The sequence below is a fragment of the Pteronotus mesoamericanus genome, unplaced genomic scaffold (genome assembly GCF_021234165.1).
Source record: "Pteronotus mesoamericanus isolate MK-2021 breed Mesoamerican mustached bat unplaced genomic scaffold, CSHL_Meso_final scaffold_651, whole genome shotgun sequence".
NCBI lineage: Eukaryota > Metazoa > Chordata > Mammalia > Chiroptera > Mormoopidae > Pteronotus > Pteronotus mesoamericanus.
The window spans coordinates 4,967,575-4,992,939 of record NW_026555325.1 but is presented as its reverse complement, the minus strand read 5'-3'; the positions used below and the strand labels follow the sequence as shown (position 1 = coordinate 4,992,939).

Here is a 25,365-nt window from a genome sequence, read left to right as displayed (position 1 = left end):
CACCACCACACCGCTCAACCTTCCTTACCCTCTACCATATACTCTGGCTGCCTTCCCATGACTAGGAACCCAGAGCTGTGTCTATGCTATTCCCTCGCACATTATTTACCTCTTAGCCCCTCAGGGACATGTCTCTTACAACTGTCCCCTCTTTTCCTGCTTATCAATATTTTCCTTTCTTCCCAGTCTGTTCTTTAAAAACCTTACCTTGTGCACACATCCTCTTCTAGCTACTTATTTTTTTAAAAATACCTTTGCTCTAAAAAGTTGTTACACTCTCCAATTCATCTATTTTTCTTTTGACTCCCCTTCTTTTAAGTTTTTATCTTCATTATTCTGCTGAAGGATCTTTCATCAAAGTCTAGTTAATTTCTTTTAATGTGATTCATGTTTTTATACCCAATGTCATCTTTCAGTTCCCATTTTACCTCCACAGTCAGCAATTATTCACTCCCTCCTTAAAACAAGGTATTGGTTTTATTCTTGTTTTACATATGAGGCTAATGAGAAGGCATAAAGAGCCTCCTGAAGACCACGTTGCTAGGAATTGGGAGAGCGAAGATTCAAACCCAGACACTCTCCGGGGACCATACCCTTAAAGTTGCTTAACATTCTGGTACTCGCATTGTTTGATATCATTGAGAACCTCAATAAGAGTGACCTAGGCCTCTTGTCATTGTAAAAAGTATACAGAACAGCAAAGAAACAATCTATTACACTGCCTTTTTTGAGAAGAAAAAATTATATTAAATATTTTGCCTCTGATGTTACAGCAAGAGACCACTTCTGTTGCAACCAAAAGCTACCTTCAATTCCAAATTGGCGTTTCCTTTTCTATGTGTACATTATCCACATATTAAGGCAGCTTCTTCTTGGCATATAGAGATGACACTAATGTAAGCCAATGCCCTTTTTTATGTTGCTTGTCCAACTTATCTCTTAAGTGATATGTATCAAAGGTCATCAGAGTTTGTTTGGTGAATATAATCTAGTTGTATGCATATAACTGCATTCACGTATCACTCAGTCCTCATGGCTCCCTTACCTCTCTCCTCTCAACATACAATAGTATTCCAACACAACTTCCATTTACTAACTTAGAGTTCTTTTTTTTTTCTTTTTCACTCCATTATCCTCACAATCCTGAATGGGGTCAGCACCAACACTATTCTGCATACTACAAATGATCATTAATATCCAAACTATTTTTGTAACCTCTTTTTTTACTCTAGTAAAACCACACCGATTATGCTTTTTTATATGTCTGTTTCCTTGGCATTGTGACTTTCTTATGCTATTCCCTGTTTTGAAATGCACTTTCTTTGGATTCCTCCTCTTCTTCATCCCTCCATGCTAAATCCTGAATCCTTGTCTCTTTCCAGCTTAAACACATTTCCTTTTAGAAGTTGTTCATATTCACTCTCAGTTGGAAAAAATCTCTTTCTCCTCTGAATTTTCAAGTTCCTGATTCCTTACCTCTTTCTGACTTTATTCACTTTTGCCTAGTATCGCTATTTGTATACATTCTTCCTACTTGTCTCGGATGACCTCTTTGAGACTGCAACCACCAATGGCCTTTGTCAAATAAACAAATGAAAAAATAAATAATTATAATTAATAAATGAGAGCAGTTTGGAGATGAGTTAACAAAAGAACAATCAATTTAATGTGCAGAATGTATATTTAATCAGGGAGCAAACATCTGGTATTTTTTGTTTGAAACTATTTCTCAGTTTCTAATTCTATCACCCTAGAACATCAGCCCTTTTTAAATTTTTTTTTAAGTTGAAACTTCAACAGTCTTGATTTTTGTAAATAAGTTTTAAAAAATTATGTGGCCATCGTTATAGCAATTTGAATTCTTAAAAAGAAGAAATTCAGCAGCTTATATTTTAATCGGCCACTTAATGGAATCACAGTCTGAGGTAGCTTAATGCATTATTAAAGCTTACATTATAATTTTATTATCACTGTTAGCAGTCACAGCACTTCCCACCTTTTACTGCAAAGCAGTTATTAAAATTAACCAATTAATCCTTAGACAGAGGTTAAATAACTTACTCAAGGTCCCAAAATAGTAATATTATAGTCAGAATTGGACCCCAGGAGTTGTTGATCAAGATGTCAGCAAACGTTCCTGCAGTATGATGATGCTGTTTCTTTGGCAGCAAAATAAGTCTGTGGACAGTGTCATTAAAATGATAAATCCAACAGCTGACAAAAGCATAATAAATTTAAAATCTATTAGATGTGAGCTGGCAATGTTCAACGGACGTGGTGTTCTGTCAAAATTGTATCTTACATATACAAAACCTTCTCTCTATAAATGAAGGAATGGCAGAATGGTTCATTACAGTACTTAATTAAAGGTCCATTAGTGGGAGGTAAAACATCAGTTCCTAGTTGTGCTGAGTAAAAACATCTCACAACCCTAATGACAATATAAAATCCTGAGGTCTGAAATGCAAATTAATTTTAATAGCAGCTCCCTGGGAGGAAGGACAGAAATAAATAATGGCAAATGTAAAAGTAAGTGTTCTTTAAGTTGTTCAAGAGCAAATATAGCTCCATTTTATGCTATTTTGGAGCAAAGATTCTTAGTATAATTTTTTTTAAATAAGCATTTTTACATTTAAATCCAGAAGTTAACTATGAGTTCAACAATATCTGAGGTAATTTGTAATTAGTTATGACATCAGGGCAAAAAGAAAAATGAGACCAACTCAATATTTGTCTAAGAGCCAGGTATTCACGCAAAATGACAATCTGTTCTGTCATTGATATTTTTAAAGTCCTCTTGAGGAATCATTATACTTTCAATTAGGACTCAGGACTAGCTATTTCTTAAATATTCAAGTACTCAAGATTCTTAAAACATTCATACCTCAAGAGGCAAAGCATTTGGAGCCCTGGCTACCGATTGTCTCTCAATTCTTTTTCTTTTGGTGAGAAGATAAACAATAACTTTATATAGGTTCTCATCATATCTTGCCTGGATTACAACAATACAATCCCTTATGTACTCTTGCCTCCAACTTGGAAACTCATGTGTCATCTCCAAAATATACCCCCTTTAATTGTTCATACCTCTTTTCTTTACAGATGGAATGGAATTCTCTATGTCTGATAGTTACTCTACTTTGTCTTCTTAACTTCCTTTTGCCCTAGGACATTCACTTTCACACTGCACAAATATCATCATTCACGTTCTTAACTCTCTACCTTACTGGTATATGAAATAGGCCATGTTGTTTTGCATATCTCATCAATTTTGGGAGTTAACTCATTGTCTGGATTTAGTAGATAGTGTTAAGTATGGGAATCAATGTAAATGAAGTAGAAGGATCCTGTTTTCAATCTGCTAGGTCCAGTTTTTTTCTTTGCTCTAGGATCCTACTCAAAAGGCAGTGCCAGAATTCTGGGCTGCCTTACTTAATAGCTCATTGAAATCCACACACCATGAATAAATTAGTGCTTGTATTTTCAGTTTGGAAAAAATAGTGTGAAAATAAAATTGGGTTTCAAAATAAATTCATTAATGTGACCATGATATAGAATGGTACCCTAAGAGTAAGATAAATGAATGATTTTATTATTTCATTCTAGATGACTAAGAGGAACTTTTCAGAATTATAAAAATGGCATTGAGGAGAATATGATCCAATAGTAAAAATAATATTATTAAGAATAGATTTTTACTGTAAAGTTATACCTTTGTTTAAAGGAAATATAGACGTACTGGGTTATCCAAAAGGTCCGCATATTTATTTCCATTAAATAAGACACATTTTTTTTCATTTTCACCAGTAGTTATATTGATTTTGATATTTGAGTATGTCAGCTATATTCTGCATGGTATGACTTTGCTCATTCTCTATTAATGTCTCAATTTAATCGCTATTAACTTCAGCTGGTCTACCTGACCACGGAGCATTGTCCAGCAAGAAATCTCCAGCACAAACCTTCGCAAACCACTTTTGACATGTACATCAGTCACAGCACCTTTTCCATACGTAAATCTTTTATTTATTTTTTTGCATTACCTTTCTTGAAACAGTAAACCATAATATCCCAAAAATGTTGTGTGTTTTATTCCATCTTCAATATTAAAAAGTCTACACAAAAATTCACCAGTTTTAGTAAGTTTATTTTTAAATGCACACTGATATGATAGCTATCACTATACGATCTAACAAAATTGTTTCAAATAAAGTTAAAAACAACCAAGTGCTACTAGAGCCATCTTACAGAAAAAAACAAAACAATTTCTTTGGCCAATCCAAAAATAATAAGGCAAAAGATTTAGGCAAAATGTGCTTATATAAAAGATAATCATTGGAAACTTCAGTAAACTTCCCAATAATATAGTTATTGGGAACTATATTATTGTCATATGTGATTCAATGAACATATACTAATTACTAAAGTTAATTTATTCAATTAATATATATTGAACATTTATGGGTACTCTTTATTATTCTAGGTGTTGGGGGACACATCAATATAAAAGTTTTTTGAATACTTCTGCCTATATAATTTTTGGTGAATAAAAAACAAATGGTATATCTTCTCCAATTAAAAGTCAGGCAAAGCTACAACTTAGAGTTATATAGTGACAAGAGACCTGATGAAAATCAGAAATGGACTTTATTCCATACTATTTAGAAGTATACCATTATTTTTCACATGATTAAGTTTCAAATTCCAATGACATGTTTATAAAGTTAACAATGGATGAACTTTTACCTCTATATCATATAACATACTTAGAATTTTAGTAAATATGTTTAATAATTTAAGTATTACTGAAAAAACTTTAAGAATATTTTATCACTGTTGTTGGAAGCATAGAAGAAACTTTTTTAAAAATTCAAACTGTACTTGATTTTGAGACAAATCCATCTCACATACTCTTAAAAGAGTGTGTCACCATACATTGTGACCAAGTTAGATGGTTTAATTTATTTTTATGCCACATTAGCACTACCAACAAGTATTGAGGCTTCTTTTTTTAACTTGAGAAAGAGCAACTATACAAAATAATGTTAAAGACAATAATAGGCAACCTTAAAACTGTTTAATTGAAGGCAGAAAATAACCCATCATACAAGACATGTCTAAAGAGAGATTTGTATTTAAATACACTGAACAAGCCCAGTTGGAAGACCTTATCAAAGACAAATAAATAAATAAGAAACAAGGAATTGCATAGACAGAAGTCATCTATGATTGCAATTCCATTGTGCTTGGTGTTAGGTAAATTGTATGGATTCATAAATAATTATATACAAATAAAATTGGATATTTAAAAACAATATAGTACATAAATTATGTACAGACAGACACACAGACTGAATGAGAATATTTACTTGAGTCTTACCTCAAACCAAGCAAATTGTTTCTACTTAAATACATCTAACATTTTTAAAAAGAAATAAATGTAAATTTAAGCATGATTTTAAAACACAGTTGCCTATTCAGATTCAGAATATCAATTGGCATGTTCTGAGAAAATGCCATGAGTCAGGAATCTTTAAATTCTTTGATGGAAGAAAATAAGATTCCTGTCTTATATTTATTATGATAAAATTCATGTTTAACTATTAAACATTTCATCAGTATAAACTGGTGTTATTATTCTGTTTTATTAAAAAAAAACCTCTCTTGATAGTTTATATTTAGCCAGAAAATATTTTGTATTTATCTTGATTACTGATAAAAATTGCAAGAGAGTCATTATGTCATCATCAGCTGTAGGGGTGAAAACAAATTCTTAAGATCTTAAACTCATAGTTTCTGAGACCCAAGCAAAAGATCAAAGATAGAAGGGAATTTTTATTTACCTTATGGTTAAATATAAATTGTATTTATAATTTTCTCTATGGTTATATAACCCATCAGAAAAAGAAGAGCAGGTCCTTGCTTAAATCGAATACTGCATTCACAATTGTATTTATTTGTTCATTTTCATTCTCATGAATGTAAGTAAATAAATGAATTTAAATAAATAAATAAATTTTAAAATCCATTATTTTCCAATAAAGAATTTACACTAAAAAGAGGAGATAGTAAATAAAAAGGAGATAGCCAATAATTTGCCATAATATAGATGTATATTTATACGAAAATGAACAATTAGTAGAAACATCTATTCATTGGGGGTTGCCATCAAAGAATCAAATATTCCTTAAGTATATCTCACTGAGAAGTAGAAAGTTACATCATAAAAAGCTAAGAATCATATGATTTCACTCATATGTAGGATATAAAACTGAAACTCTTGGACATAAATGACAGTATGGTGGTTATTAAAGGAAAGAGGGTTGGAGGTATTGAAAGGCAAAGGGGGCCAAATATATGTTGTCAGAAGATTATTTGATTTTAGGTGGTGGGCACACAATGCAACATACAGATCATGTATCATAGAAATGTACATTTGAAATCTATATAATCTTACTAACCAATGTGACCCCAATACATTTAATTTAAAAAAATAAAATAAAATAAATTTAAAAAAAGGATGAAAAAAGTCACGTTTCATAATACAGCTAGGCAAATAATCTAAAGGTCAAGAAGCTAAATTTAAATTTTTAGATCTCCATTACTACTTGATGATCCATGGTAGTAGTATGATATAATTTTCAATTTGATGAAATAATTTGCACTTTATTAGTTTTAAAACTGAAAAAAGAAATTATATTGTAATGATCTGAGAGCCAGCTTTCCTTGAAAATCAGTTGGTATAAATAATCAATATAATGGCAGAAACAAATTGATGTGGATATGACCATGTAATGAATGGCACATTATTTAACTGACTACTCAATTATCATCTGAAGCCAAGCATTCAGGTCACATCCTTGGAAGGATCCAGACCATAAATTATTGAAATTAAGCTAGAGTGTTTCAACTCCAGATTTTAATACTCCTTCAACTGGAAGGTAAAGAAGGTTTCTGGTCTTTTTAAGCACCTCTTATCTAAGTAAAAGAAATACATAAAATATTTTATATATAATTTCAGTGGATTTCTCAAACTTCATTGTACATACATTGCAATCTTACTCTTCTGGAACTGGTCAAGCTGGATTCCAGATTTGAGGAAAAAAAAAATTGGGGGCTTTAGAAGTGATGATATGGAATTAAATATTCTTTCAAAGTCATTGAGAATTATAGAAAGTAGAAATATGTATGAAAGAAATAGTATTCTACAACTTTAGCTCTCCAAATTATTTTCATCATCGCAGGTGAAACTCTGCATAATTTGTAAAAAAATAATAATGATAACAATTATAACTACATGCTTTTTGGAGTTGGGAATTTCAAGTGAGATAATCTATAAGAAAGGTCCTTTGTAAATTTTAAAAATCAAATGCAAATATTTCTCATATTTTTAATTTAATAGATATTTTGAGTCGCTATGACTTATAATAAGTACTATAATATATATTTTAGGTAATATTGACTTTGGATAACAAAAATAAATTTATTAATTTTATAGCACTCATGGTTACAGTCTAGAGAGTCTTTTGAAAATAATTGCTGAAATGACCCATGAATTTAGAATAGAATTCTATACTGAGTCACATAAAAGTAGTTAGATCAAGCAACAGGAGAAAATAGTTTCTTAAAAAAGTTTAATTCCACACACAGGTTAGGCTATGACTACAAACTTAAACCTATTGGAAGTTTGAAAAGTTTAATTTAAATCAATGTAATGTCCCATTTCAGGGAATTTAGGTATTCACATTTTATTCACAGCCTGGAGGGTCTGGTAGTTGGTTCACTGGTCCAGTAGCCAAGTGCCCGTTTCATGCAGGCACCAGATGTACAAAGTCTCTCCTATCAGGGCTTGATGGCATCCATCATTGCTTCCCATCTGATTTTCATCTTCCATCTACTGCCTTCCTCTCCCCATGGCCATATACATACACATCCTGGCAAATTAATGGTTGTTTTAGGAGTGGGTAGAACTAGCCTAGATTGATCTCATATTTATATAAATTTATAACTACCTTTGAGAATTCAAAACTAAATATTCGACAATGTGATTCTTGCTCTCTTCCTTCTGAAATGTCTGTTTTACAAGAGACAATGCTTAGTCATTAATTCACCAAACATTAATAGATCATCAAATATGTGCCAGCCACTGTGGCTTGGAATTTAGCCATGAATAAAACAATACTGCCTTCATGGTACCTTTTAGTATTTATAAATACTAATACACACAAACATGTTAGATGTCAGGTGGTAAGAAATGAGATGATGCAAAGTAAAGCAGGGTAAGTTAAGAACCTAACTACTGTCTGAATGGAAAGAAGGGTCAGGGGTTAAAGAAACAAAAATATACCAGTTACCAAATCAAAAGTCTTTGCTACAGAATCTTTTTGTACCCAATGTGTATAAAAGGATAATGACTTAACCTCATAACTTTAAAATAAATTATAAGGGTCTTTCAAAGAAAATGATTATTCTAAGTTAAATATATTGGATTAAAATATTTTAGTTATTAATTATAGTAATTTAATGCATGCTCATAGTCATGGTAAAGGTTAAATGCTGCTAACAAATAATAAAATTAAAGTGACTCTCTGTAACTCTTGGATTATTGAAAAAAGTCTCAGTAAAGGGAAAGCATATAATAATAAAAATATTATTATATATCAATAATCTGTCATCCATATACATCTGAGTGAAAGGCAACTTGTACATTTGATCAGTTTGCTACATATTATTCTGTCAGGTGACCTTTTCAAAGTGAATTTCCCACTGTTCTATTCAACTCCAATTAATTAGTAATTACTTTTATATAATCTATTTTTCTTCTTGCTGTTACACCAGTATAGACACCTCTCTGTATATATGAATAGATCAGTGCAAATATGGATATAGAGAGATACATATATATTATGTATTTTGCAAGGTAACATATTTAAGAAAAACAAGAAGCAAGGTACATCTAAGTATGTCAGTAATCATTACTTTGACATTTAGATTTGGAGTAACTTGAGAAAAGGAAGAAAGTAAAGATGAATAGAAGGGAAGAGAGAATGAATGAATGATCTGCGTAGGAACTGCATGGATTTGTCTAGGATGGCCTTATGTTCTCCAAGTATGATGAAGTGGGATGTTCCCTGCCCTCTAGTTAGGCTAAAGCATGACAGTAACTTTCTTTATGATAGTCTGGTCTGAGATGATCTTTTCCATGATTACCTCCTATCCAGTCTTCACTTCCCATGTCTTTATAAAACTCCAGTTTCCTAAAAGAGTTATTACTTTGCGCTCTGATTTTTTTTTTAACTTGTTTCATTTATTGGTTACCTAAAATATTTTATTCATCTTGATTTTTGTTTAAACTGGTTAGTCTTTAGTGTTCTATATAAATGTAGGCATTCCGAGGACACAAGCAATATTAACATAATAGTGATTATTAATATAATTGATGTCCATACATTTTATTAGGCTATAATTAATTGAATTTTCACATTTTTTCAATGTCTTGGTAGAAAAATCAGGGCCTAAATGTGGTAAATGAGTTGTTTACGGTCAGAGATGTTCCACCTAAAAGTGCATATTTTGTTCTCAGTCTATTTTTAACCATCATAAGCTTATTCACTCATTTGCTTTTCCGTTAGCTTCATCTAATAAACCATATGTAGTGGCCATCTGCAAGTGAGGTTGCTTACAAATCTCAAATGAGTACCACATTATAAATCATTACTTGCTAAAGCCTTTTATAGCTGATTGCTTTAAAAATAGAGGCTCAACTCCAAACATTGTTTATAAGCAAAAGTCATACATGTTTCTGTGATCTTTGATAAAACATTGCTGTGATTGTTTTATGAGGTAACCTTTAACTACAATTATTGATGTCATCATTCTTTCAGTCTCCTATCATTTCATCTTTTTTCACTGTTTGTGCTATTAGAGTAGTCCTTGTTTATCCCCTCGCCCTCCCATGGCCTGTCCCCCCATTTCCATAATCAATCTCCATATTGTTGTCCATGTCCAAGGGTCCTTCTGGATAAGTTCTTTGACTAATCACTTCACCTTATTTCAATTAGTCCCCACTTCCCACGTCCTCTTTTATAGCTGTCAATCTATTCCATGATTCTATGTATCTGGTTCTATTCTGCTCACTAGTTTATTTTTTTTTCCATTATATTCCACTTATAAGTGAAATCATATGGTATTTGTCTTTCACTAAGTGGCTTACTTCACTTAGCACGATAGTTTCCAGTTCTATCTATGTTGTCACAAAAGGTAGGAAGTCTTTGCTTTTTTGTTCTATATACTATTCCATTGTGTAAACATACCACAGTTCTTTGTTCCACTCATTTACTGCTAAGCATTTAGGTTGCCTTCAAATCTTGGCTTTTATAAATAGCGCTGCTATGAACATAGGGGTGCATAAAGCAGTTTGAGTTGGTGTTTCAAGATTCTTAGGGTATATTCCCAGCAGTGGAATTGCTGGGTCAAAGGGCAATTCCATTTTTAATTTTAATATAAGAAAATTGAAATATCAAACATATTCTCAGATCACAATGGCTTGAAAGTAGAAATCATTTTAATATACATTTTAAAATAACAGTGTGTTAAAAATTTAAGTAATGGTACTTTTTATATCTCATTTCATATGTCTAACTCAAATCAAAGTTTTAATAATTTAGCTTTCTTAATTTTACATTTTTCTTATACCTGGATACTCAGAGATAGCACTGTTTGCTCAGAATCATTTTATTTCTTTAAATTTTTCCATTTTCTTTATCAAAATATTTGATACGTATTTCTTTTCTAGTAAAAAATTAGAAAGTGCTAATTTTTTAGAGACGCTTTCTTGATGAAAATTTATCAACCATAATCAGAGTTTTGCAGACATTTCTTTCCCTAGTGAATATTTAATTAGCACCTGGATTAAATATTTGTCTTCTTTACTAAACTCAGATCTGAAATCGGAAGATATATTTAGGACTATGCAATAAGTTTAATTATTAAAATACCTTACTCTGTGTAAAACATTTAAGTAATGTAAAAAAACTCTTAATATTTCTTAAATGATTTTTGTTTCCTTATATGTTCCTTCAAGGACAATAATCATAAAACTTTAAGCAAATTTATACAAGGTGGCATATCTCTTTTACCTCCTAAACTGTACTAGATTAAAAATTGACACAAGAGAGGGAATGGACACAATCACTCTTATTAACACCTTTAAGAATCTAGGAAGTTTCCCAGAAAACTTTCCAAATAGATCACAGTAAATGGTTACACTTTAGCCATGTTTTACCTTGTGATATCTTGCCTGTTAACTTCGTCTCATTTGTCTGGACGGGCCCAGAATTGATTCTGCCTAATAATGAGTCGATCACATGGATGAGTAAGTGTTCCCTTCAGGAAAAAGAATCCAGTGCTGCAACCAGTTATCAGTGGCCAAAAGGCAAACACTCAACTTTGTTTGGAATGGGAGGCTGAAAATGACACATGGAATTGAGATGAGGTGTAGAGTCTGGCTTGGTTTGCTGTGCTCTGATACTGCAGGTGGTGGCAGCATCAAGGGGGCGCCCTGGGCCTGCTGCTCCTGCTGCTGCTGTAGGGCCCTTCAACATTCTGACTGGGACTTAGACCCTCAGGTATCTGTGTAGTTGGGGACATGTTCAATTTTAGACATGCATAAAGAAAAGAGAACACCAAAGAGATTAAAAATCACTCTAATTTTTTTCCTGAGCAAATTATATGAATTACCAAAAAAAAAAAAAAAATCTAAGAGTTTATTTTCTACAGCTAAGCTTACTTGGGTTTGAATTTCAGATCTCTCATTTGTTTCCCATGGTCTTTGGCAAGTTGCTTAATCTCTCTGTGTCTCAGTTTAGTCACCTGTAAAATGAGGATAATATTGCAATACCACATAATGCATGAGACTGTAACAAACACATTTGCCTAGAGTATAGATGACGCTAAAAACTACTGTTTACCATTGTCATAATTATTATTTCCATTATTATGCTCAAATCAGGCTTTACTTCACTGAGATGATAAAGGGCCTTTTAGAGGATGAGTGAGTGAAGAAGGGATCATGTCATATTCTTAGGTACATTTAGTTCAGAAATGCCCAAGGGGTATCTTGGAGAAATAAGTCATTCATATGAGATCACCTCATTAGCCAGAAAAAAAGGACTGAATTTAACCTCACAGGTTTTTTTTTTCTTTTCCTTATTATGTCACCCTGATATAACTATTCATTAAAAGTTTATAAAATACTATTGTTGGCCGTCCTGGAAATTCTTCTACATTTCACATGTACATAACAGCAACCACAAACCTCCCTGCAGAAATAATATTAGCAGAATTCACAGAAAACATGGCTCCTGGCACACAATTAAGTAACAGCGAAGGGTGGAGTGTGAATCGCACTGAAACTGGAGGTCGGTTCCAGAACGCCTGGAGATAAGATAAGCCCCGTGGTGTTTACCTAGCCTGCTCTGTGAAAGCAATGCAGCCCTATTTTTTAATTTTTTGTTATTTTTGTGTGTGCAGTCCTAAATTATGAAGTGCTTGTTTAAATTATTAATCTTAAAGCCAAGCACAGATCTTGTTTTTTAAAGCCAGGTCAAAATTCAGTCAGGTAAAATAATGGATATATAAATTGAATAATTTTCTCTCCTGTATAACCATTCTGTACTACCAATTAAAAAACCTCCAGGTTCCCCATTATTCTTATTGAGTATCTTCAGCTCTTATTTAGGTGGTATTATTTTAATTTGGTTTTCTTCTCTTTAAATAAATTTCACCCTTCATTAACTATTACAATGTGAATGGGCCAGATGCAAATATAAGTTAATAGCTAAATAGACTGAGCAATTACTTTTCAATAGGAAGAAATATTTGGGAAAGATGTTATATGCAGCTAGAGATTTTACAAACATCTGACTCCTTATGAATGTTCACAAGCCTCTATGTATAATTCATACATGCATATATTTTTATGCAGTCTGTTAAGATATGTAAAAAGGTTAAAGAAAAATACTAACTGCCCTGGCATTTCTGTTTGCTTAAAAAAGAATAATAAAAAAGAGAAAATGAAAAAGAGACAGAATACAATGATGATCTTACTTGGAAAGTGCTTAACTTCTGTTGTAGAAAATAGCCATTGACTTATTTTTCAGTTACTATCTATCTAATTACCATATGAATTCTCTGTAATTATATATCTATTATTGTTCTTCAGATTACATGGCTATTCGGTGCTACTATGTATGCAGTTGTTAGTGTAATTTTCCTATAGAGGTTATAACAATTTTTATACTGTAAGTAGAAAGTGCTATTATATAATGAATATTGTATAGTTTTTATAGTGTAAATAGGAAGTGCTATTATATAATTCTTAGCACAGATTAATTACATTTCATTGTTGCTTCTTCTTGACAAATGAAGAGCATCTCAATTGTTATGCTATTCAGGGCAGTAAAATCCTCAAAATTTATGAGGTAAAATGTTCCGCAGGAAGGGAAATTTTATGGGTAGTTCTATATGTAGGCTCTATGCCAGAGTGGACATTGTTAAGATCAATTTTGGTTTATGTTTTTCTTCTTTTCTTAACCTTTAAATTGGGTCATCTGCTCTCTGAGAGCTGATGTCCTATCTTGTATTTCTGGACTCTTCACAGCTCCCAGTATACAATTAAGAACATGCATGTCCCCAGCAAATAATTATGGATCTACCACTTCCATGTTATTCTCATGGTTAAATTCTTCATGTTCAAAATGAGAGTCAACCATGTTGTTTCACCAGTTTTTTCCCATATATTTATAATGTTCCTGCTGAATGCTTACTGACCAACTTGGCTAGACTTTTATGTTTAATCTTCCATTCCTTTATTCTATCTTCAGTTTTTTCCCTGTTCCAATCCTTCCAACAAAAAGTCTCCTACCACCTACATTTTCTTTAGTTTACCAGTTTAGTCTTATCTTTTGTCTTCATTTAGTCTACTGCTTTTTTTTTTTTTACCTTTCTTTCAGTTCTAATAATTATTAAGTCAAATTTAAAATTGGAAGGGTGGCTGTGTATGTGCACGGGTGTGTATGTCAGTGTGTCAGGAAGGAGAAGGTAATCCCTTTGCTGCAAACCTCAGAGTTAATCGATCACCAATATTGCTCTGTTTTCTTGAGAAGGAATTAGGTTTTTATACAGATTAGTCTACTGCTTCATAATCAGTAACATTTCATTTGGTCAAAGATGAAATATAATAAAAAAGATAAGACTATAAAACTTCTGCAAAGGGAAGTTTGTACAAAAAATTGACAGCCATAGTGATAAATGAGTGAATAAATATATCAATTTATTTTGTCTCTGTTACAGACAGATTATTTTCCAAATGATTTAAAAACATTACTGATGATTAAATTGGTAATTTCTTTTTTCAGTGCTCTTAGATAAGTGTTCTCCCAGTGGTTGCTAAATTTCTCTATTCATTTTATTTATTTTTTAAAATTTGACCTTTATTATATTTTTTATTATCATTTAGTCCCCCTATACTCCAATCCCCCATACTATTGTCCATTTACATGAGTCCTTTTTCCTTTTTGCTCAGCCCCTCCACCCCCAAACCATCCTGCAACTAGCTGTCATCTGCTCTCCATTTATTTTAGAGTTTGTTGGGTCAGGGCAGAATTCTTACCCAGAAGGCAAATAATTGCATAGCAAAGGAACCTTCTCATATACTATTTCTCTTCACATTTTGCTTAATTCCTGCTGAATTGAGAAGTGTTAATGGAAGTATTCCTTTTATTGGATTAATAGGTGGAGAGAAACTTAGAATTTAAATATGAGTATGTAGTAAGTATTTAAGGGATATAGAGATGTGACACCAATGAAAATATCTCATAGATGTTTTACATAGATGCTTGTAATTCAAAGTGCATTATAGCTGAGAAAAGAATGAGAGAAAATTTAGGTTGTATTCCTTCAACTTACTATGTATTGCTATAATGATATTGAGACAATTGCAGAGAACATGGACTTTGGTTCAATCACTTAGTTTAAAAATATCATATTGGATGTTTCAAACCCTTTCCTGGATTTGCACCTAGTATATGCCATGATTAAACTCAAAAAAATTGAAAACACTTGAAAGTAGTATTTTGCTTTCTAATTTACAAGTATCTGATGCTTATGTAGTAGTTTAATATCAGAAGCTAAAGTCCCCTATTGAGATCTACTTTTTTCCTGTCTTCAGGATTCTTGGGGTTGAATTTGAATAAATAGAGGAAGCCTTTCAGGAAGAAAGGAAGAAAGGAAGGAAGGAAGGAAGGAAGGAAGGAAGGAAGGAAGGAAGGAAGGAAGGGAGGGAGGGAAAAGAGAAAAATGAAAAGGAAATAAAGGAAAAGGAAGGAGGGAGACAGGGAGAGGAGGAAAAAATGTAGAATATACTACATTCAAAGTGTTAGGGTTTTGAATTCTATCAATGGTGCGGAAAACAATCTAGTCAAACTTCTATAAACTCTACATCTCAAACATATCAGTAAGAGATAGAAAATATTCACAGAAAGGCATTGGGAAACAATTATGGCAGGACTAGAGTACAGTGAGCAAGTCTCTGCCCCTAAACTACAAATGTACACAGAGTACTAAGCATGTAAACTGAATAAAATGAAATGTCTTCCATGTGCATATCTCTAGAGAAAGTGTTCTGAGCCTCAAATGATATTTGTCTTTTTTATTTTTTTAAGGAGAAAATTACATAGTCTAGCAGCATGCAATTGGGAATTATTTATTAAAATATGCATTCTAATATCTACTTATTTCACTATTTTATCTCAAGCAAACATTTCTTTAACATTCATTGGATTCCATTTCTCATACCCTTAGGCCAATCAACTATATTGAATAATGTGCATCTGGCATGCTATGAAAAAATATTGAAAGAATTAAAGGGTGGAGCATTTCCTTTAAAATGTAAATAGTGAACCATGAACAACTTTTTTTTCTTTTAATTTTTATTTTTTGTTCAAATACATTTGTCTCCACTTTCTTGCCACCACTTTCCCCTGCTCCCCTCCCCCACCACCCTCCCTCAATCCTTCCCCACGTTGGCTTTGTCCATGGGTCCTTTATACATGTTCCTTGACTTGACATTTCCCTTCCCTTTCCCCGCACTCCTCCCTCCTTTCTTCTTGACTCTGTTGGTTTCTTTTTTCTTTCAGTGTTATTGGTTATATTTTCCTTGCTTGTTTGTTTTGTTGGTTAGGTTCCACTTATAGGTGAGATCATATGGTATTTGTCTTTTGCCCCCTGGTTTATTTCACTTAGCATAATGCTCTCCAGTTCCATGCTGTGGCAAAGGGTAGTAGTTCTTTTTTCTTTCTGCTGCGTAGTATTCCATTGTGTAAATATACCGTAGTTTTTGATCCACTCATTTACTGATGGACACTTAGGTTGCTTCCAACACTTGGCTATTGTAAATTGTACTGCTATGAACATTGGGATGCATAGGTTCTTTTGAATTGGCGTTTTGAGATTCTTTGGGTAGAATCCCAGCAGTGAAATTGCTGGGTCAAAAGGCAGTTCCATTTTTAGTTTATTGAGGAAATTCCAAACTGTTCTCCGCAGTGGCTACACCAGTCTGCATCCCCACCAACAGTGGACTAGGGTTCCCTTTTCTCCACAGCCTTGTTAGCATCTGTTGTTTTTTGATCTGTTTATGATGGCCATTCAGACTGGTGTAAAGTGGTATCTCATTGTGGTTTTAATTACATTTCTCTGATGGCTAGTGATACTGAGCATCCTTTCATATGTCTCTGGGCCCTCTGTATCTCTTCCTTGGAGAAGTGTCTGCCCAGGTCCTTTGCCCATTTTTTAATTGGATTGTTTGTCTTCTTGGAGTGAAGTCATGTGAGTTCTTTATATATTTTGGAGATCAAACTTCTATCTGATGTATCATTTGCAAATATATTTTCCCATATGGTTGGCTCCCTTTTCATTTCGCTGATGTTTTCTTCAGCTGTGCAGAAGCTTCTTATTTTGACGAGGTCCCACTTGTTTATTCTTTCCTTTATGTCCCTTGCTTTAGGGGACATACTGGTGAAAATATTTGCTGCATGGGATATCTGAGAGTTTCCTGCCTATGTTCTCCTCTAGGACTTTTATGGTGTTGCGACTTATACTTCAGTCTTTTATCCAACTTGAGTGTACTTTTGTGAATGATGTTGGTTGATGGTCAAATTTCAATTTTTTGCATGTAGCTGTCCAGCTCTCTCAACACCATTTGTTGAAGAGGCTATTTTTACTCCAATTTATGCTTCTGCGCCCTTTGTCAAAAATTAATTGACCACAGGGACATGGGTTTATTTCTGGGCTTTCTATTCTGTTCCACTGATATATGTGTCTGTCCTTGTGCCAGTACCAAATTTTTTTAATTACAGTGGACTTGTAATATTGTTTAATGTCCAGTATTGTGATCCCTCCTACTTTGTTTTTCTTTCTCAAAATTGCTGCACCTATTCAGGGTCATTTATAGTTCCATATAAATTCTTGAAATGTCTGTACTATGTCTGTGAAATACATCATTGATATTATAATAGAGATTGCATTGAATATATAAATTGCTTTGGGTAGTATGGACATTTTGATGATATTAATTCTTTGAATCCATGAACACGGTATGTGTTTCCATTTATTTGTGTCTTCCTTAATTTCTTTCTTCAGCGTTGTATAGTTTTCTACATAGAGGTCTTTTACCTTCTTCGTTAAATTTCTTCCTAGGTACTTTATTTTTCTTGCTGCTATAGCAACTGGGATTTTTTTTCTGATTTCTGTTTCTTCTATTTCATTGTTGTGTACAAGAATGCCTTTGATTTCTAAATATTGACTTTGTATCCTGCTGTTTTGCCAAATTCACTTGTTAGGTTGAGTAGTTTTTGGTGAAGTCTATAGGGTATCCTACATGCACTATAGTGTCATCTGCAAACAATGATAGTTTTACTTCCTCCTTTCCTATTTGTATGCTTTTTATTTCTTTTTCTTGTCTGACTGCTGAGGCTAGGACTTCCAATAGTATATTGAATAGAAGTGGTGAAAGTGGACATCCTTGTCTTGTTCTCAATCTTAGGGGAAAAGCTTTTAGTTTTTGCCCATTGAGTATGATGTTGGCTCTAGTTTTTTCATATATGGCCTTATTGTGTTGAAATGTGCCTCCTTTATTCCCACTTTGCTGAGTGTTTTTATCATATATGGGAGTTGTACCTTATTGAGTGCTTTTTCTGCATCTATCAAGATGAGCATGTGGTTTTTGTCTTTCCTTTTGCTTATGTGATGTATTACATTTATTGACTTGCGTGTATTGAACTATCCTTGCACCCCTGGAATGAATCCCACTGGATCATAGTGGATAATCTTTTTAAATATTATTGGATGTGGTTTGCCAATATTTTTTGAGGATTTTAGTGTCTATGTTCATCAGCAAAATTGGCCTGGAGTTTTCTTTCTTTGTAGGGTCTTTATCTGGTTTTGGGATTAGGGTGATGCTGGCCTCATAAAAAGAGTCTGGGAACCTTTTTTCCTCTTGGATTTCTTGGAATAGTCTGAGAAGGACAGGGATTAGCTCTTCCTTAAATGTTTTGTAAAATTCTCCTGTGAAACTGTCTGGTCCTGGACTTTTGTGTGCCGGGAGTTTCTTGATGACTGCTTCAATTTCCCCAGCTGTTATCTGTCTGTTTAAGCTTTCTGCTTCTTCTTCATTCAGTGTTGGAAGGTTATACTTTTCTAGAAATTTGTCCATTTCTTTGAGGTTTTTAAATTTCTTGGCATATAATTGTTCATAGTAATTTCTTACAGTCCTTTGTATTTCTGTGGTATCAGTGGTTATTTCTCCTCTTTCATTTCTGATATTTATCTTGGTCCTCTCCCTTTTTTTCTTGATGAATCTGCTTAAAGACTTTTAAATTTTATTTATCTTTTCAGAGAACCAGCTCCTGCATTAGTTGATCCTTTGAATTGTTCTTTTCATCTCTATGTCATTCAGTTCTGCTCTGATCTTCATTATTTCTTTCCTTCTACTTGCTCAGGGATTTATTTGTTGTTTCTTTAAATTGTAGGGTTAGGTCATTTATTGAAATGTTTCTATCTTTTTAAGGTACGCCTGTATTTCTATAAACTTCCTTCTCAGGACTGCCTTTACTGTGTCCCATAGGTTTTGGACTGTTGTATGTTCATTTTCATTTGTTTCCAGAAACTTTTTGATTTCTTCCATTATCTCATTATTGACCCATTCATTTTTTAATAGTGTATTATTCAGTCTCCTTGAGTCTGCAAGTTTTTGAGTTTTTTCCTTGTGGTTGGTTTCCAGTTTCAAGCCCTTGTGGTTTGAAAAAATGCTTGTTATTATTTCTATTTTCCTGAATTTGCAGAGGCTTGCTTTGTGTCCTATCATGTGATCTATCTTGGAAAATATTCCATGTGTATTTTTCTTCTTTGGGATGTAAGGTTCTATATATGTTAGTTAAGTCTATTTTATCCAATACATGGTTCATTTCCACAATATCCTTATTGATGTTTTATTTAGAAGATCTATCCATTTTTGATAGTGGGGTGTTAAAATCCCCTACTATCAGTGTGTTGCTGTCTATATCTTTCCTGAAATCCTCCAAGATTTTCCTTATATATTTGGGTGCTCCTGTGTTGGGTGCACATAGGTTTACAATGTTTATGTCTTCTTGATGGATTCTTCCTTTGAGTATTATAAAGTGTCCCTCTGGGTCTCTTTTTATGGCCTTTGCTTTGAAATCTATTTTGTCTGATATAAGTATAGCTACCCCTGCTTTTTTTCCTGTCCATTTGCTTGGAATATTTTTTTTTCCATTCCTTTTACTATCATTCTGTGTAGGTCCTTTGTTCTGAAATGGATCTCTTATAAGCACATATATGTGGGTCCTGTTTTCTTATTCATTCAGTTATCCTGTGTCTTTCGATTGGGATATTTAGTCCATTTACATTTAGAGTTATTATTGATAGGAACTTACACATTTTTTCCCTTTGTACCCATGTTCTTCTCTTTCTCAATCTTTTTCTTTACCTTCTTACACCAGTCCTTTTTATCATAGCTCATAGTGTTGGTTTGGTGAAGGTGTATTCTTTAGTATTCTTTTGTCTGGGAAACTCCTTATTTCACCTTCCATTTTAATTGAGAGACTTGCTGGGTAGAGCAGTCTTGTTGTAGGCCTTTGCCTTTCATTACTTGGAATATTTGTTGCCATTCCCTTCTGGTTTGTAGTGTTTCTGTTGAGGAGTCAGCTGCAAGCCTTATTGGGGCTTCCTTGAATATTACTACCTGTTTCTCCCTTGCTGCCTTTAGGATTCTTTGTCTTTGATACTTGCCATTTTAATGATGATGTGTCTTGGAGGAGGCCTCATTGTGTTCTTCTTGAATGGGATCCTCTGTGCTTCCTGGACTTTGTGACTTTTTCTCTCCTCAAATTAGGGAAGTTTTCCATCATTACTTTTTCAAACACGTTCTCTATCCCTGGCTCCTCCTCTTCTTCTGGTATCCCTATTATGCGGATATTATTACATTTCAGGTTGTCCTGCATTTCCCTAAATGCCTCTTCATTCTTTTTGAGTCTTTTTTCATTTTCTTGCTCTTTCTGGGAGCTTTTTTCTACCTTGTCCTCTAGCTTGCTGATTCAATCCTCTGCTTCATCGAGCCTGCTTTTGATTCCTTTTACTGTATTCTTCAATTCAGAAATTGTATTCTTCATTTCCTCTTGTGTCTTACTGATAGTTTCTATGTCCTTTTTCAGGTTGACATAGTTTGCAGTAAGTTCCTGATAGTTTCCCTGTAGTTTCTCATAGTTCTCTTTGAGCTCTCTGGGCTCATTGAGCTTCCTTAGAACCATTGTTTTTGAATTCAGTATCTGATAATAAATTTACTTGCTTCTATTTCATTTAGTTCTCTCCATGAGGATTCCTCCTTTCCTCTCATTTGGGGAGTGTTTCTTTTTTTTCCAATTATTTATGAGAGTCTAATTCTTTTTTTTTTTTTTTTTCTTCTGCTTCTTAAATTGATCACTCTCAGTTTCCTGACTTTGTGGATTAAACTTCTATGGTAGTAGGCAGGTCTTTTTTTTTTTTTTTCTTTTCTTTCTGGGTCTGCCTCTGATGATGTCAGTGTTGACCCTGTCTGACCTTAGGGAGTCTGTTTGAGACTTCCAGGAATCTGCTGTCTGTGTCTGTCTCCTGCAATTGTTAATCTAGTCACTCTGCCCTCAGCTGCCAGGTTTAGGCACCAGAGGGCAGGGCAGTGCCTCCTGAGGGCGGGGCTATCATGCCCTTACAGGCTTGGTACCACTCAGGATTGTGGTCTTCCTGAGCAAGATGGAGACTGTGGAATGGGGACAGAGTCAGCACCGGGATTCCCCTGGCTATTCCGTTACTTTTCTCCCCAATGCCTTCAACTCCAGTCTCTCCTCAAGAGTCTCTAGGCAAGAGTCTCTGTTACCCCTTTAGCCAGGGGTCTACTATCTCTGCAGGCAGCTCTGCCCTCAGCAGTGAGGCCTGCACACAACTCCTGTCTGGGCCGGACTTTTCTGAGAACAGGGCTATTGTTTTCTTTCCCGTTTCTGCCTCTTTTGGGCATGGCCTGCCTGAGCAAAATGGAGACCACAGAATGGGGAAGGAGTCAGCTCTGGGAATCCCCAGCTACTCTGTCAGTTCTCTCCCCAGTGCCTCTGTCTCCAGGTTCTCCTCAAGCCCATCTCTAGGCAGCTCTGTGTCCCCTTTAGCCAGGGATCTACTGTCTCTGCTGGCCGCTCTGCACTCAGCACCCAGGCCTGTACACAAGTCCTGGGCAGAGTTCCCTGAGGGCAGAGGTGTTGTTTCCTTTCCCATTGCTGCTTCTTTGGGGCATGGCCTGCCTGCGCAAGATGGAGACTGTGGAATGGGGAAGGAGTCAGTATGTAGAACCCCCCAGCTACTCCTTAAGTTCTCTCCCTAATGCCTCCATCTCCAGTCTCTCCTCAAGGCTCTCTAGGCAGCTCTGTGTCCCCTTTGGCCAGGGATCTACTATTTCTGCTGGCCATGCTGCACTCAGCCCCCAGGCCCCATGAACTTCTTTTAAAAATAGATGTCTATAAAGAGAAAAACTCTTTTGTCTAGTTAGAATATTAACCAGAATTTCTAAAATATTCTAATTGTAACTCATATGCCATTGGGTTTGAAAATTGTCTATTGAAGCATAATATGCACAGAAAAGTTTAAAATCACAAATAGACAATTCAGTAAATTATCACCAGGTTTACTCACCAATGTAACTGATACTCAGTTCAAGACTAAATGTTGTTACCCTAGATGTTCCCTCATGTTCTTCATCCCTATCCCTTTTCTTCTTCTCAGTTATATCTCCTTTTTGATTTATAAAACCATAGATTAGTTTTACTTCTTGAACTTTAAATAAATAAAAGAGTAGTATTACAATTAATTAGGGCTCACAAATTTCATCAAGAAATAGTCTATTTAAATCAAACTCATATCATCTACAACTATTAGACAACATAGTTCTTCTGCTCATCAGTAATATTCTCCACATCATCATTTCTTACACTCCCTAGTTCCCAAAATCTTTTTCCCTAATCATCCTCATGGAAGTCACCTGGGCCCCATTTCAGATATACAAATTAGAATCTGGAGGTGGGTGGAGGTAGACAACAGGAAAAGGCACTGGGATTTACATTTACAAATAAGCCCCTTACATGATTCTGATGAAATACCACCATATAAACTTCTGAATAAGAACATAATATGAAGATCTTGGAAAGATACATCAGCCAACTTTTATGTTCCAGCAGATAGTTGAACCAGGACCAAAAAATGAAATTTAAAGCAACTAGGGGCAATGATAAAATACTTTCTTCTAAATAAGAGGTATCCAACAACTTGACTAATGGAAACTATTCTTTAGAGATTTCTGCACTGAAGAGGAGATGGTTCTGGATGATCATATAATTGTTGCTAATGCATTCTGCATAACTAAAAAAACAGAATGTGTGTTTGTACAAATACTAACACAGACTTAACTTTTAGACCTCCAAGTCTTTCACTTTCGAATGTATTATTTTTCTTAAGTATAGCCAAAATCTATATTAATATACTTAATATGGGTATTTGGCATAATGCAAAAAAAACATGAGATTGTGCCCTGGCCAATGGGGCTCAGTTGGTTTGAGCATTGTCTGGTCAACTGGAAGGTCATAGGTTCAATTCCTATGGGAATTGTGGGTTTGGTCCTGGGTCAGGCCGATCAGTGAGCGTGTGAGAAGAAACTGATAGATGTTTCTTTCCCACATTGATGTTTCTCTCCTTGTCCCTCTCCCTCCTTCCAGAATGAGATTCCATGAAATAAATTTCCATAAATATGAAGCAAATCTGTCAATAAATTTAATTTCTGTCTGATTTAATAAAGGGTTCAATAAATATGCAAATGTGAGAATAATAAATCATGCTTCAATTTACCTCATCCTCTGTAATTGTCTTAGAGCAGGTTAAAGTTTATAAGTTGTGATTTTTATCTCAGTTAATCTCATTTAATGTTGCTTCACAGTTAGATAGCTAAAAGGAAATTGCCGCTTCTAAGCATAAAGTCTGTGGTTGATTTAATCACTTATTTTGCTTAAGATTATTTGGATTGTGAATTTTAATATTTGAATATGGTAAAACATAATATATTCATAAATAAACATGTATAAAGACATGTCTGCTTTTCAAAAGTTTGAAGCTGACTGACTAATTACATGGTTAATGTGGTTACTATATTAGATAGTCTTTGTTTTTACTGCTCATGTTGAAGAGATATATAAATAAATATTTGAGGAAGTCTTCCTTTGTAGTTGAGAAAATTGTAACGCTCATAAAAAGCCCCTTTGACAACAAAGGGCTTAGACTGCAGGGAGTTTTTCCCTCTGACTGATGGGATTCAGCTTTCACCTAGGAAAGGGATGGTAGTCTAGAAAGTTTACGTTATCATTTCCCACCCATGATGGATCAGTGACTTTCCCAGCCAACTTTCACTTGGATTTTCATCAGAGGCATTCCTCTTGTCTGCTCACCTGCCCAGGTATTTGAAAGTACTTGGAACTGTTCTCGCAGGTTTAGAGGGAGACTTCTTTCCATCATATCAGAGGTAGGAGTCCCCTTCTCACCATACACCACCTTAATCTCTGGGTGAAAAGAGGTACAGGGAGGGCAATGATAAATGACATCCAAAGAAATCTGAGCATTTCTGCTCATTTCTGAGTAATAGTAATATTGTTAATTAGAAGAAAAGCTAAGGAAACTTGTTGATATAAACTTTAAAATTCAGAAACTAAAGAGTTTGTCAGCTAACATTATATCAATATAACCCATCTCCCCTTAGCCAGATGAAATGGTACCCAACTCAGGGGAAAGAGAAATCAAATCAATAGATTTTTTAGAGAATTCTAGTAACAAGATTTTTTAAATAAACTTACTGGCCCTGGCTGGTATGGCTCAGTGGATTGAGTGCTGGCCTGTGAACCAAAGTGTCTCTGGTTCGATTCGCAGTCAGTGCACATGCCTGGGTTGCAGTCCAGGTCCCCAGTAGGGGGCACACAATAGGCAAACCACACATTTATATTTCTCTCCTTCTCTTTTTCCCTCTCTTCCCTTCTCTCTAAAAATAAATGAATCAAATCTTTAAAAAAGTTAATTTACCTTTTGATTGTCTGTAAATATTAAATGAAATGGAAACATTTCTTGTGACTGAAGATAAATATCTTGTAACATAATTTTACTGTTATGTTGTGCATTCTTCCTAGATGTGTGTCACCACTATTGTGTGAATTCTGAATCCTGTACCATTGCGAGTGACGGAAGTGTGGACTGTGTCTGCCCAACACGCTATGAAGGACCAAAATGTGAGGTTGACAAGTGTATAAGATGCCACGGAGGGCACTGCATTATAAATAAAAACAGTGATGACATATCTTGCAAGTAAGTGTACATCCATCTTAATTTATAAAAGCATTTGAACTCAAAAGGGTTTAGCAGTCCAGCAAAAAACTATAAAAACAATATTAATTATTTGTATTCTGAAATATGGCAACTATTGCTTTTTTTTTTAGCTAAAGTTCAGTTCATTTAAATTGAATCCAAGTTGATTCAACACCTATTATGCATACCTGGGGATCATGAAAATTCATTATGTAATGACATGATCAGTTAACTCTCTATATAGAATATTTCTAATAGTAAGAAAGAAATAGTAAAATACAACATACCTTCAGAGAACTGCATGTAATATTACTAAAATTAGAATAGCTCAGGCTTTTACTTTCATTATTATTATCAACAGTGAGTATTTGCATC

The 25,365-nt window shown here is 34.2% G+C and overlaps 1 protein-coding gene across 1 annotated transcript in view; it reads left to right on the top strand.

The window, feature by feature from the left end:
• Positions 1–25,365, top strand: part of LRP1B (LDL receptor related protein 1B) — a 1,772,547-nt gene that overhangs the window by 1,703,869 nt on the left and 43,313 nt on the right. The window contains exon 85 of the mRNA XM_054562474.1: positions 24,816–24,990. Within this exon, the coding sequence (XP_054418449.1) occupies positions 24,816–24,990 (175 nt within the window). The remainder of the gene's footprint in view (positions 1–24,815; positions 24,991–25,365) is intronic.